The 15,167-nt window shown below is 32.7% G+C and overlaps 2 protein-coding genes across 2 annotated transcripts; one reads left to right on the top strand and one right to left on the bottom strand.

The window, feature by feature from the left end:
* Nucleotides 1–6,313: 6,313 nt before the first annotated feature.
* Nucleotides 6,314–13,048, top strand: LOC114182374 (uncharacterized). The gene is made up of 10 exons (XM_028069243.2): nt 6,314–6,620; nt 7,950–8,168; nt 8,335–8,569; nt 9,029–9,201; nt 10,263–10,405; nt 10,545–10,722; nt 10,795–11,374; nt 11,507–11,619; nt 12,207–12,450; nt 12,665–13,048. The coding sequence occupies exons 2-10, from the start codon at nt 7,978–7,980 to the stop codon at nt 12,890–12,892; spliced, it is 2,085 nt and encodes a 694-aa protein (XP_027925044.1). The 5' UTR covers nt 6,314–6,620; nt 7,950–7,977; the 3' UTR covers nt 12,893–13,048.
* Nucleotides 13,049–13,162: 114 nt separating this feature from the next.
* LOC114182732 (uncharacterized) lies at nt 13,163–15,167 on the bottom strand. Its single transcript, XM_028069665.2, has one exon. It carries the CDS (start codon nt 14,827–14,829, stop codon nt 13,888–13,890), a length of 942 nt encoding a protein of 313 aa, XP_027925466.1. The 5' UTR covers nt 14,830–15,167; the 3' UTR covers nt 13,163–13,887.

Raw genomic sequence — 15,167 nt, 5'->3', positions numbered from 1 at the left:
AACTGGTTTGTAAAGTGAGATTTACACCTCACTCATATACATATGAGATTGTCTTATCTCTAGTCGATGTAGTTGAGTTAGGCTTACAATGATCACAAGTTTTGCTTATGTCACTGTTTACACTGATTTTACTTTATCTGGCTCAAACAAAATTGTTTCTTTTATAGAGAATAAAGTAGTATTCTACCAAAAAAAGTTGGGCAAGTTCAAGGATCCAAGCAGAAGTACAGTGGGCTCAGAAGTCACTAGCAAGGCTCTGAAATGAAAGTGGAAGTTGCTAGGTGGTGAGGTATACCATAACCCCACCAATTTTGGCAAAATGGAAGCAAAAGCATCAGTATCTGTTTGTATGGTCTTGATTTAAACATTGAAAACAAAGTTCATGACTCTACAATTGCAACAAACACTTTCACCACAACTTTGTTGTTATCTTCTTAAAACCAACATCTTCATCTCCCTCTGTTAAAGTCAAGTGGTGTTGACTTGGCAAGATAGGGTTTGGACCAAAATCAAGACTTCTGTCTCTTCACAACACTGCTCAGAGATTCTGAATTTCTAATCTGCCATTCAGTTCCTGCTAATTATTCACTTCACATCAGCCCCCATTTCCACAGCTTTTTGCACCTACACTTTCTCTATCTGCTATTCACATAATACATTATTCCTAGTCACATATATAGCCAAAACAATAAGTTAGAACACAATTCTTCAATTCCTGTTACCAACTCATCAATTACTGGTTATTGTTTACTATTTTTTTCTTGGCTTTAACATCACCATTCTGTTTATCCTTTCAACATTTTTTGTTGTTCATAACTCAATACACCTTTCTCTGTTATTCATAATTCTATATACTACAAGAAGAGATTGGTTGCAATAGTAACTGAATAATGCTTTTAGAAGTCAGAAGTTGAAATCTTGTTAATGGTACTTGTACGAAAGTTTTGTGTTGAAAGGAAGTGGTCTCAAAGATTATGATTTGATGTTGGTAGCTTCTTCCTCCACCTCCATAAATTTCCTCTTGCTAAAAAAAAAAATCTGTTTTTGCCTTCTTTTTTTAGATTATAAAATTAAGGAGTCATTTTGAGTTTTGGATTACTGAAAATCAAGACTGACTTTTGAAGATAGTTAAAAAAAAGTTTTCGAATTACATAATTTTAAAGTTATTTAGTTTTCGAATTACATAATTACAGAATCATGACTCTACAATTTTACATGAATTGTATAATTTAAAAATTATTTTTGACTTTTGAATTGCACAATTTATAAGTCATTTTTTACTTTTGTAAATTACTTTTAGTTATACAATTAAAAAAAGGAGAAAAACGAAATTATTAATTTATAAGAGATGCAGGGAGAAATTTGTGAAAATACATAAGAAACATGTTTGGCGCCTTCTCCCTGCACCTCCAAGAAATCTCCTGTACCCCCAAAATTTACGTTTATGCCCTTATTTAATATACTGTGAGAATGGGTGAAAGTGGGTACGGACGCAGTAAATTTCATTTACTGCGTCAACGTCCCTGCACCCCCCAAAACGTTATTATACGTTACTATTTAGTATTCTTCTACTCCGTTTCTTCTCCATCATCCAGCTTTCATTAAAATTTTTGCTCAGTTTCATTGTGGTTTGTGTGGTTCGTGGTCGTGAGAGCTGTATGGGAAACGGAATACAGAATTCGTTTCATAACGTTTTGAAACAGATTCTGTATTCCGTTTCAAAAAAATTTGCAATTTTTTTTATGAAACGGAATACAGAATCCGTTTCAAAACGTTATGAAACGGATTATGTATTCCGTTTCATAAAAAAAATTGTTTTGAAACGGATTCTGTATTCCATTTCAAAAAAATTTGCAATTTTTTTTATGAAACGGAATACAGAATCCGTTTCAAAACGTTATGAAACCGATTCTGTATTCCGTTTCATAAAAAAAATTGTTTTGAAACGGATTCTGTATTCCGTTTCAAAAAAATTTGCAATTTTTTTTATGAAACGGAATACAGAATCCGTTTCATAACGTTTTGAAACGGATTCTGTATTCTGTTTTATAAAAAAAATTGCAAATTTTTTTGAAACGGAATACAGAATCCGTTTCAAAACGTTATGAAACAGATTCTGTATTCCGTTTCATAAAAAAAATTGCAAATTTTTTTCTGAAACGGAATACAGAATCCGTTTCGTAACGTTTTGAAACGGTTTCTGTATTCCGTTTCCTATAAATTATGATTTTCGCACCCAAAACGGATTCCATTTCACCTTCCTCCGACACGGATTACACAATCTGTTTTGCTAAAAATTAAAAAAATGAAACGGAATGTGTCTTCCGTCTCCCAAATCTCTCTCTCCCATGGCCCATCAATCATGCACACACCCCACTCTTCCCTTAGGCTATGTTCCTTTACCAATTCAAATTCAATCATTAATACTCTTCTCTCCACCTGTCCAACCACTTTAAAACACGCTCCACCTCTCCAACCAGTTTAAAACACGCTAAAACGGGTTTCAGAAAAACAAAAAAAAAACACCAAACGGAATACATATTCCGTTTCAGCACGAAAAACATAAACACGAAACGGATTCCACAATCCGTTTCGTTAAAAAAAAAATAAAAACGGATTTGGAATTCCGTTTCAGCTCTGTACGAAACGGATTCCACGTTCCGTTTCATTAAAAAAAAAACAGAAACGGATTTGGAATTTCGTTCTTTTATCTAATTTAAAGTTTAATTATCATTTAGTTTTATTTATTTTTATAATTACATTTATTTTTGAAAAAGTTATTTACAAATCAAATTATATATATATATATATATATATATTACTTTATTTTTAGATATATATTAAAATATATGAAAACATAATAAATAAACAAAACAAAAATTAAAAAATATATTTAAAATCTTGAAGCGGATTCTGTCATCCGTTTTGGCATTTTTTGGGGGTGCAGAGGCCTACAACAAAAGCAGATTCGTGTTGACTGGGTGTAAGAGTGCAGTTAATTTTTTTTTACTGTGTTTTCTCTTTCTTCATTTAAGGGTAAAATTGGAAACAAAAAAAGTTTTGGGGGTACAGGAGAAATGCTTTGGGATGCAGGGAGAAGCCCCCAACATGTTTTCATACAAAGGTTTTGGGGAACGAAATTTTCAACAATTTTAACACCATAGCAAAAAGGCCCATAACGAGAAAGTCCATTCTGAACTATTACATCCTCCATTTTTATATTTTCTTCTTTATTATAAAAAGAAGACTAATTTATCATTATTATAATATATTTTAGGTTTAATGAGTTCGATGATATCCATTTTCGTTTATACATGTCAATTTGGTATCTTTCTAAAAAATGTGTCAATCGAGTCTCAACTTTTAAAAAAGTGTCTCAATTAAATCTTTTTTAGCAAAAAATTATTAACACGGTTAACTTTATTTATGACTTTTACCACTAAATTTTAATATAAATGTCAATAAGTTATTTTAAATATCAATATAGTTAACATTGTTAATAATTTTGCTCTGAAAGAGACCTAATTAACTCATCTTTTCAAAAATTGAGACTCAATTGACACCCTTTTAAAAATGAATACCAACACATTCGAATAAAACTAAGTATTATCCGACTAATTAAACCTATATTTCAATTGAACAAGTCACTTAATATTACATAGTCATCTATATAATTACGAATTACGTAATAAAAAATATGATTATTTTGAACAGTGTTGAATTATAATCCAGAAATGTTCTACATTATGTATTTTAAAATACGATTTTGAATTAATTATCAAATATAAAGACAGATACATGTTGAACATATTTTTTTATATTATAAGATGAAAAAATAGATTATTATAATGCAGGAAGAAAAACACAATCAACGGAATATGAACTAAAATTTGTTAAAGCCCAATGTACCAATTAAAGCCCATATGATTTGTTCCTTTCACACTCAATTCTCCCCTGAATTATTAATGTTATTGTTTCCTGCACCTCCATAATCAAAAGTCAATTTTAGGAAGATAAAATAGTCAAAAAAAATGTAGGGTTGCAGAAAGTAAAAGCCTATTATTAATGCTCTTGGTATTTCCTTTTTTGTTGACCAAATATTTAAGTTTTTGTTTGCAAAAAAAGAGGGTACTTTATTAAATATTATTAACTATTTAATTAATGGTATGGTATTTAAGTCCTAAGTATATAACTATTGAATATTTAAAGACAAATTTTATCACTTACAGTAATTATATCTGATTTGAATGTTATTCTCATTCCTAATTTTCTTAAGGAAAATGATATTTTAACCCACTTTTTTTGACCCACTTTTAACCCATTGCTTTAATCACCATTAGATCATCTTTTTTTATTTTTTTTAGTGATGTGATGTGATGATCTAATGGTGATTGAAGTGATGGGTTAAAAGTGGGTAAAAAAAAAATGGGTTAAAGTATCATTGTCCTTTTCTTAAAAATCAAACACCGTTTTTTGAAAAGAAAATCTCATATAACAAGGTGAAGGTACATTTATTGACAATAAATAATGGGGAAGAATAAGGTTTTTCTTTATCAATTTTTCTTTTTTGGTTAAGTTGGTATAATTATAATGTACTTAGAAATTTGAGAAACAAAATTGGTGATACTTTTATACTTAGAAATAAAAAGTTTCCAACACCAAATTATTCTTTAAAATTATCCAAAACTCCATTTTTTTTCATTACCTAACTTTAGAACTTGATGAGATAAAGGTATACCTAACTCATTCATGTGAGGTGGTAGAGAACTATAAAACCTAATTATTTAACTACTTCATATCCACGTGTTGTTCTATTCTCATCTTCTTTTTCCATCTCTTTAATTCTTTTTCAATCTCTTAAAGTGTTATAAGTTATCAATCTTTCTTTTGTCATTTTCACATTTTCTTTTTCTTGTTATTTATCTTGTATGGATTATTTGTTTATTCGAGAGATATCCACTTTCTTTTCTTATCTTATTTTATTTTTCTAAGTACCTTTTTCTTGTTACTCCTTTTATTATATCTTTAAGAAAATCTAAAAATCGGTGATTTATAACTTTTAGTCTCGTTGTAAATTTAATACCTAAAACAATTGTGCTATATCATGTATATAAAATATTTAAATGATGGAAAAGATAGTGGAGTGCATTTTTAATATGAAAATAAAGCAAAATAATTACGGTTACAGTATTAGTTACTCATGGAAAGTATAAAAAGTGTGTTTCACTGTTATAACAATAATATAAAGATAAACAATATCACATTATTCAATTATTTGATTAATATATATTGTTGAATAATTTTTAAAATATATTAAATAAAGTTATATTATTTGAATAATATAAATAGCTTAAGGCTTATAATATTCATTAGAGTTTAAATATCTTAATCAATCTTATAACTTAATATTTACATCACATTTTAAGGATACATTTTTATAACTATTGACATTAACTACTTTTTTATAACTATGACTACTCTATTTACAACATATTAGTTTGAAAATAGAAAAACTAAACTCTAAAACAGAATAATAAAGCTCAATCATAATTATGTAAAAAGAGTTATTACCATTTAACCTCAAATTATATAGTATGATTTTTAAATTAATTAGTGAAAATATTAATAAAATAAAATACATACATAACAAGTTCTAATTATATGAAACTAGTTTTTTTATTTTTATTATTGATTATAAATTATAAATGTGTAAGAAAGAGTTTAGATTAATCTTTTATTATTAATTTATTAATTTTAAATATTTAATGAAGTGTGAATGAATATATACAATGTTAAACTTAGATAAATATAATTAGAGTTACCAAGCCAGAAAAGAATGAGAATGCTACATGAATGGTTCAATTGAACATAAAAGTTTTTTATAAAGTTATTATTATATTGTTTTATATTCAACATACTGCAGAAATTATATTGTTTATATTTTGAACCACACATAATTTTTGTTCACAATTGAAGCCATGAAGGGTAAAAAGAAATACGTCATATAATCAAGTTCAATGATTATAACCGATGAAATACATCATTTTCAATAACAACATTACAAAATTAGATTTAATCTAATTATAATAACAACCATTAACAAATATTTTAATATTTAATTTCATAAAATTATTGTCTACTTAAAAGATAACAATATCATCTTCTTTTAAGTTATTTTCAGAATAAAATAGCTTCCGATCTCCGATCTTGAAACGAAGAGGTAACTGTTTTTTTAGTATATATATTAAATTAAAATGTTAATATCTAAATTAACATAAATTTAAATGGAATATCTAATTTTTTCTTTTCCTGTATCTGGCAGCTCTTGATTATGTCCCAACACAGGGTACGGGCTCCAATACTTCCCCTTCCAGAAAGATAAAACCTTTCTCTTTCTCTCTCTCTCTGCTTATCCATCACTGAACATTGTTTCTTTCATCAGTCTCAATCAATCCAACTTAAGATTCTTTTCTTTCTAATGATCCAAGTTATCCACTTTTTCGATGATTGTTTTGTGGCAATGGGGTGGTTCTCAATCCCTTAGCTATCTGAGATCGTAATAAATCTCACGATTTCAAGCTAGCCCATCTGCCAAAGTTGAGATTTTTATGCGGTTAGAGGTAGGTCACTTGGTTTTTGTTCGGTGCAGCTTGTTGGGGTCGCCTCTGATTCAATGTCGGTCTGATTGAATGTCTGTCTAATTCTTTTGTTTGTATGAATTTAGTGTATGAATTTAGAGCGCGATGATAATAGAGGAGATTGTTCAAGTGAAATGGAAATTGTGCGTGTTTGGTTTCTGTTAGGAATCCAAGTGTGAGTCTAAGTCCCACATTGACCATAAATGAGAAAGTAGAGCACTATATAAGAATAAAGACCCATAAACCCATTGTCTTAAGGTTTTGGGTTGAGAGTGGTGTCAGTGTCTTATGTGGTTAGGCTCAGATCTCATTGGTGTTGTTCTCCCCAGTGAAACCCCCTCTTTATAAACTTGACAAGTGGTATCAGAGCCGATGGTTAATACCGGCTCAGACGAGTGCAGTATCATTATGGTCCTAGTATCGAAAGTCTTCCTGGCAAGAGTCCCAGGTAAGGGTTGCAGGTAAGCGTGTCCCGTTAAGAATAACGGCGGTACAGAAAAGGGCAGAAAAGGAGTACTCGTGGTTGGGAATGCTTCCGCTGGAGGGGGAGTGTACCAATGTGGTTGAAGGGACTCACCCTTGAGGGGGAGATTGTTAGGAATCCAAGTGTGAGTCTAAGTCCCACATTGACCATAAATGAGAAAGTAGAGCACTATATAAGAATAAAGACCCATAAACCCATTGCCTTAAGGTTTTGGGTTGAGAGTGGTGTCAGTGTCTTATGTGGTTAGGCTCAGATCTCATTGGTGTTGTTCTCCCCAGTGAAACCCCCTCTTTATAAACTTGACAGTTTCTCACAAGATTGAAATAGTTAAGCACTATGTTTGTGATGCAGCCCTCGTGTTTTATTTATTCTCTGTTTGCATATCTGATTATGTTAGTTAGTGATACCTTGATCTTAGAGTTTATAGCACCTTTGAAATGTTATGTTTCACAGATTAACTTATGAACTTCAATTCTATGGCAACTTTCTAATTCGACTTCTCGAAAAGATGAGATGAGAGGAATTAAGTTTTTTAAGGGAAGTAGTCCAGTTCGTTTTTTGTTCTTCTATAAGTGTTTATTAGAATTTTGTTCTCCGTTGTAAGAATTGTTTGTAGTGTGAAAGTGTGACCACTTTGTTCCAACTGAAATATCTTTAAGTCATGCAGATGGGGTTGGATAGGTTGAGCGTTTTTGGGTTGGTACTTGGTAGTTTGGTTTCTTAGTTTTGAGGATTCAATTTGGTGGGACTTTTTTATTGGGAACCTTTATGTTTCAGTAAAGACAATAACTTTAAGATCGATTGATATGGGATATCTTGTTTTCCAGTCCCGATAAGATCGTGAGGTGAAAACAGATGGCTGTAGGCAGCAAAACCAGAAATATGTTCGAAGGTTTGGTAAAAGAAGGGTCATTTAAATGGTTGCTTGGCAAGAAAAGTTACTTTGATGAAGAATTGGAAGAGATGGAAAATTCTCCTTCTGCTGGGAGGAATTTTATACGAGAGCTGTCTCCTGTTGCCAACCTAGTTGTTCGTAGATGCTCAAAGTAAGTGCGGTTCTGTACAAATTAGCTTGTTTACTCGGGAATTATTGCTTCATAGTCACTTTTCAAAATTCAGTTATGTTGGATTTTATATGAGTATTAGGTAGCATTGGACCTTCCCCTGTATTTTGTTTGACACAAATTGATTGGAAATTCAACTGTAATGCAGAATCCTTAAGACCTCTTCAATTGATCTTCAGGAGAGCTTCAATCAGGAGGCTTCTGATTCTGTAAAGCATCCATCACGATATGCGAGGAATTTATTGGAATATTGCTGTTTCAAGGCACTTTTCCTGACTACACAAATGACTGGTCATCTCTTTGATAAAACATTCCGGCGTTTGACATTCGACATGATGCTGGCTTGGGAAGTCCCTGCTGCTGACAGTCCACCTTTAACCAATGTATGTTTTTCAGAGTTCAATATACTGAGAATGATTTTATCAGGAAACTTGTGTAATGCCCTTTTTGCTGTTAATACTGGTGGGCCTTATACAATAAAATGCGGAATATGGATCAAAGAAATGAATAACTAGAATATTCTTAATATATTTCTTTCTTTGTTAGTTATGTCTCAAAGAAATGAATAACTAGAATATTCTTAATATATTTCTTTCTTTGTTAGTTATGTCTGTTCATTTCTGTGGATGAACAGAAATTATACTCAAAATATCTTCTTTGGTATTCTCTGAACTTGATAGTTTGTGAGTTTCAATTGTTATATGCATACAAATAGATATAATTATTAAGTTTATGTCCTCTTATTGATCTATATCTGTGTCTTATATGCATATTATAGGCTAGTTTGTGCTATCTTTAGTAATTTGGTCTTTCTGAATATTGACGGGTGTCAAACATTCTAGAAAGTTGACGAGGAGGTATCTGTTGGTTTAGAAGCTTTCTGTCGAATAGCCCCTTCAATTCCTATCATTGCCGATGTCATCATTAGTGAAAATCTTTTTGAGGCGCTGAGTTCATCAACTGATGGTCGCCTTCAGTTCCCCATCTATGACAAGTACCTCAGTGGCTTAGAAAGGTTTGAAATTATACCTTGAAAGTTAAAATTATAATGTATCTTTTTCTTTTGTCTGGTATTCCTTTGATTTCCAAGATTCATTTATACTAAGCCAGTTTTCCTGCTTTTGGTGTATGGGCATTTTTTTTTAGTAAGGCATCTTTGCTTTGCAATTACTCCTTCCATTTCTTGGTTTTTTCATCCTATTTAATAAAATCTAACATTTCTTTCCCATTCTTATTTCTTGGTTCTTATCGACTTTAATAGCATAGATAGCATTGAAAAAAAAAATCATTAAAACTGTTTAGTTTCACTTAAAATTAAGTGCAGTTTTTCAGAAGTAGTTTTGGAGAAATTTATGGACCCTTAGATTTAATGTTTGTGCCAACAACACTCGGAAGATGATAGGTTAGAGTAGTTGGTAGTTAGAAATAGTTGTTGGTTAAAGTTGTAGAGGCAGGGAATTAGGTTAAATGCATAAATAGAAGGAGAGGATAGAGTAGGGGGCATTCTGTTTTGTCGTCATTTGAGAACTGGGCTTTAGCTCTATTTTTGAAAGGGAAAATTCTCAGTTTTTTTTCCCATCTTTATGTTTCTCTTTCTGAAAACTGAGAAGCCACTTCTGGGTTCCTTTAACAACAGGAAAAGGGTTAGTGCAGTTTTATTGCATCCTTTAACATCGGGAAAAGGTGATGGTGTTGTTTAAAGACTCAAGACAGTCATGCTTATTATTTGAGAAAGCCTTTCTGCCCTATCAGCACATGAACACCTTATTAAGTTTGTAGTGAAAATTTAGGCTAGTGTATGCACATAAATGTGATGGTTATTCTGATACAGGCTTTTGGACTGACGTCTAGGTTCATTGCTTCTAATCACAAGCCAAAATGATTTAATAAAATTTTCTGTTTAATTTTTTATTTTAATAGTTTTTAATTTCAAAGAACCAGCTGCTGTATTTATCTGCGTCGTCTCTGATGCAACAGTCAGTTGTTTTCTTGCATTATTTAGTATGTGATCAGTGGTATGCACAATTTTTTTTTTTTTTTGCATAAGTTATTTAATTTTTATTTTTATTTCAACAGAGCTATAAGAAAAATGAAGAGCAATTCAGAGTCGTCTCTCTTGGCTGCTGTAAGATCCTCTAGAGAAGAGAAGATTCTCGAGGTTGATGGAACAGTCACAACACAGCCAGTCCTTGAGCATGTAGGAATATCCACCTGGCCTGGTAAGTGTGGGAAAAAGATACATTTATCAGCAATGTTTCTTAAACACATGCCCCTCCAATTTATTATATATACTTAGTGATAAAGTAGCAGTATGCATTGTTTATTATTCTTAACTTTTCTCTTTGTGGCATGATGCAGGAAGGTTAATCCTGACAGATCATGCACTTCATTTCGAAGCACTTCGTGTTGTATCATATGATAAACCAAAAAGATATGACTTGTCAGAAGATCTTAAACAAGTTGTTAAACCTGAGTTGACTGGACCATGGGGTACTCGACTTTTTGACAAGGCAGTCTTCTATAGTTCATCGTCCCTGTAAGTAACTTAACGATTATAACTGCTGAAAATTTATCTTGTTATTAACTTTCAAAAGTACTTCTCTTGTAGATCAGAACCCGTTGTACTAGAGTTTCCAGAACTTAAAGGTCATGCACGTCGTGATTATTGGTTAGCTATCATCCAAGAGATTCTGTATGTTCACAGATTCGTAAGCAAATATGGAATTAAAGGGGTTGCACGGGATGAAGTGCTTTGGAAGGCTGTTTTAGGAATTTTGCGTTTACAAGCTATTCAGGATATTAGTTCTACGATTCCTATACAGAATGATGCACTTCTCATGTTTAATTTATGTGATCAGCTTCCAGGTGGAGACTTGATATTAGAAACCCTTGCAAATATGCCAAACAGAAGAGAGTCAGATCGTGAGAATGATTTCAAGGATGGTGGTGGAATGCGTTCTATCTCAGCCTTGGACATGGTTTCTAACTTAGGATTTGTATTTGGAGCAAGTTCAAACAACTCAAATGAGAGCAAGATTGCTGTGGGTGAAATATCTGTTGGAGAAATGACTGAATTGGAAATAGCTATTAAAGAATCTAAGAACAATCATAAAAAGGTTATATCTGCACAAGCTACAGTTGATGGTGTTAAAGTTGATGGTATTGACACTAATTTAGCTGTCATGAAGGTACTATTTTAGTATGCTCTTTATAACCCTTTTAGTCAAACTGTTATACATTGTAGAATGATAAACTTTAGAATAGTTAACCTACCTTAAGTATAATCCTATTCTGATACCTATCATTTCATCTACTTTCAGGAGTTACTTTTTCCTATAAATGAACTTTGGAAGTCTCTTCAAGCTTTGGCATATTGGGATGATCTGAGGAAGTCCTCAGGGTTTTGTTTGTTTTTCAGTTACATCATTTACAGGTAAAACTTCTTTAAATCAAGTAATATTCTGTTGATCTGTTTTTTGTCAAGAGGCAGGAGATAGAAAATATATTTTTTATGAAATTGTTATAAGCATTTATGTAGCTTGGTAAAATTCATAGATTCAGAAGTTATAGGTTTGGTTTGTTGAAAATTGTAGGCCTTTAATGTAGAGGGGGAAAGAGTAATAGAGTTTGAATAATTTGAAATTGTTGTTGATCTGGATTGATGCAATTTAACATACAAGAGATTGAATAATTTTACCCATGTAAAATTGTATTTGCTGTTTCATTGTTTTGATAATTTAACATATAAGAAACACCAAATAATTTGTGAGGGAAAAACAAAGAAGTACTGAATACTTCAGAACTTGTTTGGTTTTAAAAAAAACTACTTCTCTCTGTTATCATTTACAATTTCGCAATGTCACTTTTTTTTTCTTTTAGTTTCATATTTTCAAAACATTGTTCAAGAAATGGTGAAATCAGAAAGTGTTCAAACAAAATAAGCCCTTTTCAGCTTTTTGGTGCTTGTTGTGATGACAGGTTTGCCTTGTTTCATTAACTTAGATAATGGGATTATTGCAGGAATTGGCTTGGCTATGCAGTATCAGTGGTGCTTATGTTATTAGGTGTTTTTATGATAATTACCCGATTGTTTAGCCAAGGTAGGTCAGTTCCAGAAGTTAAAGTAATTGCTCCTCCCCCAATGAATACAATGGAACAACTTTTGGCCGTTCAGAATGCTGTCTCTCAAGCTGAACAACTCATCCAAGATGGCAACGTAATTTTGCTCAAGCTTCGCGGCTTGTTGCTGTCCATTTTTCCTCAGGTGCTGTCTCATTCTTTCCCTTTTTGCTAATATTTAATTCTTATTGAATAATACACATTCCAACCATAATTTCCCTCTATGATAAGTTCCTTAATTTCATAAAAAACTGTCTTAAAAGTCATATCTCTGATTGGTTGAGAGTGAAAAACTTGTTAAAATGTTACTTTTGAGTATTTCATGAAATGATACCTGGTTCCATTTATATGATTATCAGGCCACAGAGAAGTTGGCCTTTTGCCTTCTATCAGCAGGCTTGATTTTGGCTTTCGTGCCCTATAAATACATAGTTATGCTACTCTTCTTGGAGACATTCACAAGATATTCGCCTCTGAGGAAAACTAGCACTGAGAGATTGACGAGGAGATTAAAGGAATGGTGGTGCAGCGTACCTGCAGCTCCTGTTACAATTGAAAGAGATAAAGAGGAAAAGAAGAAAAAATAGATTGATGCATGCATGCATGCATGGTTAAGTGTTCTGTGTATATGTTTTTGTTTAATATTGCTTTTTCTCTTGTATATAGAGATGTTAAAGATGTAAACTCAACAGTGGAAGCAAATTAATTAATTAGAAAATGCAATTACACTTTCCTACGTAAAACTCGTAACATAACATCCAATTGGTCAATACATAAAAAAACACACACACACACACACGTAAATGCATAATTAAATAACTCAAATAACAATATTAGCTGACGTATGGCTAGTGATAAAGTAATTTAGGGTCAAGATCTTGGTTTGTATAGTGTCTATTAAATAAGCAATCTAGAGTTAAGATCTTGGTGATGTCATGGAATAAACTATATTCGGAGGAGATATCTATACAGTGTAGTGTGTATCCAAAGCATTTGACAGAATTCATTCTCGTAGACATGAATAATTTGTAAAAAGTAAATAATTTTTAAGATATATGTTTTTCCAGTATTTGAAACTATGTTTGATTTTAATAATGATTTGTTGATAGCATAATAGTAGAACATTCCGGGAAAATTCTCACCTCAAAATCATCTTTACAATTTTCCAAAAACAAAATGACAACTTAGTTTAACTGTGGCCTGTCAATTTTTATGTTTAATACTTCAAAATTAAACAAAGAAAAAACTAATTTTCTTATATTTGATCATCCTCACAGAAAATTATTTGGTGAGATTCTGAAATATTTATAACTTGTCGAAACCGCATAAAACTATCACCTAAATACTTGAGAACAGAACTTTTTCAGCTTCATGATTCACATAGAAAGCTATATATCTTTCTTTATTATTCTGAATTACAAACCTATGAAACTGGGTATTAAAGTAACAACTGTAAAAACACCTGTAGATACAACTTTTCTACAAAAGACAAAAACCATTTTATAATTCTTAAAAAAACGAAGTTCTATCCTGAAAAACTAGAACCTTTATTGACCCAAACAAAAAAAAGGTTAAACTATAATCAGTGGTCACGGAAGTCTTTCGTCCCTTCCAACGTGGCCGGTGATGGAATAGAGGTCCTCAAGTTATGTGAGAAAAACAAAGAATCTGAGTAATTCATCAATGGCGGACTCGAACACACGAACTTTGTGGAGCTCGGCGCCGCCATCATTGTCACGTAAGGGGTCATCGGAGGCTCTATAATCGGTCCCTCCCCTGCCATGAAACACGAGTTAACTTGGTTTTCTCCCATGCTGCTGCTACAATTATTTTCTTCGGTCAGCACCGACGATGCCTCATTTTCCTCGTTTCTCACAATAATCATACTTTCTCTATCACTTTCCTTGTCTCCCATCACCGCCGCAAGGCTACCTCCGGACTCCTGCTTCAACTGTTGTTGCGGCGGCGGTGGGTTGTCATCGTCCTCCTCCTCGTCCTCTGAATCCGAACGAGAGAGGCCGGTGAGTTTTTGCACCAATGACATGAAATCCTTAGGTTGAGTGTGGATAACTTTTGGAGAATGTGTGTAAATGATGACAGGGTGACGTTGTTGCTGCGGTCTGTACGATGATGCTGGCATTGCAGTGTTAACCAGGGAGGATGATATTGATGATGACGATGAAGATGAGGATTGTGGTGACGATTTTTTTATGAAATGAGATTCCTTGCTGATTTTCAAAGGTGGTGGTAGCAATCCATTGGTGGTGTTTTTGTTATTGGTGGAGGTGATTTCTCTCTTTGAATGGAAGTGTGAAGGGCTCATGGCTTTTGGTTTTGAAGAAAGGTGACAATCGCTCACACGAGAAACAGTTATGGTTATGGAATCGATGATTGAGTTTGCTTTAATTGGATCTGAAACAGCGAATAAAATGAAGGTTATGGTTCTGTGTGGAGACGATGGAGGCAAAGATTTGGAGAGATGAGTGTGTTTGTATATATAGAATTTATGTTTTGCATGAGCCATGCAAGTGCTAGCCAGTGGGAACGTGACACGTACGCAGTGTGAGAATTCGGGAAGGGTAGTTTGAGGTTTTCCTTAAGATGGAAGAAGTGCTGAGGTGGCGGGAGAAGCGAAATGGCGCGAATGAGTCGATGGGTGGGCTCCACGCGTCACTCTGCGAGCGGTGTTTTCCATGTCGTGGTGTGGCGGCGCATTCGAAGGAAAAAGTTAAGGTTGTTCCTCCACAAAACATGAAAAATTCCGAGAATAATGTTTAATAGTAAGAAGATGGAAAATGTTTTTTTTTTTTTACATTAAATTAGATGCACCAGTTATAACTCATTTTGGTATTTAAAAGAGTT

This window comes from Vigna unguiculata, chromosome 4, assembly GCF_037176805.1.
Source record: "Vigna unguiculata cultivar grain cowpea cultivar isolate G323 ecotype 2 chromosome 4, ASM3717680v1, whole genome shotgun sequence".
In the NCBI taxonomy this organism is placed as follows: Eukaryota; Viridiplantae; Streptophyta; class Magnoliopsida; order Fabales; family Fabaceae; genus Vigna; species Vigna unguiculata.
The sequence above is the reverse complement of the archived record's forward strand: the minus strand, read 5'-3'. Positions and strand labels throughout refer to the sequence as shown.

Bases quoted from the DNA above. Each gene is read 5' to 3' on its own strand.
- LOC114182374 (XM_028069243.2), top strand. From the start codon at position 7,978: ATGGCTGTAGGCAGCAAAACCAGAAATATGTTCGAAGGTTTGGTAAAA. The intron at 9,202-10,262 runs GTTTGAAATTAT...TTATTTCAACAG, and splicing joins TACCTCAGTGGCTTAGAAAG to AGCTATAAGAAAAATGAAGA. The intron at 10,406-10,544 runs GTAAGTGTGGGA...GGCATGATGCAG, and splicing joins AGGAATATCCACCTGGCCTG to GAAGGTTAATCCTGACAGAT.
- LOC114182732 (XM_028069665.2), bottom strand. From the start codon at position 14,829: ATGGCTCATGCAAAACATAAATTCTATATATACAAACACACTCATCTC.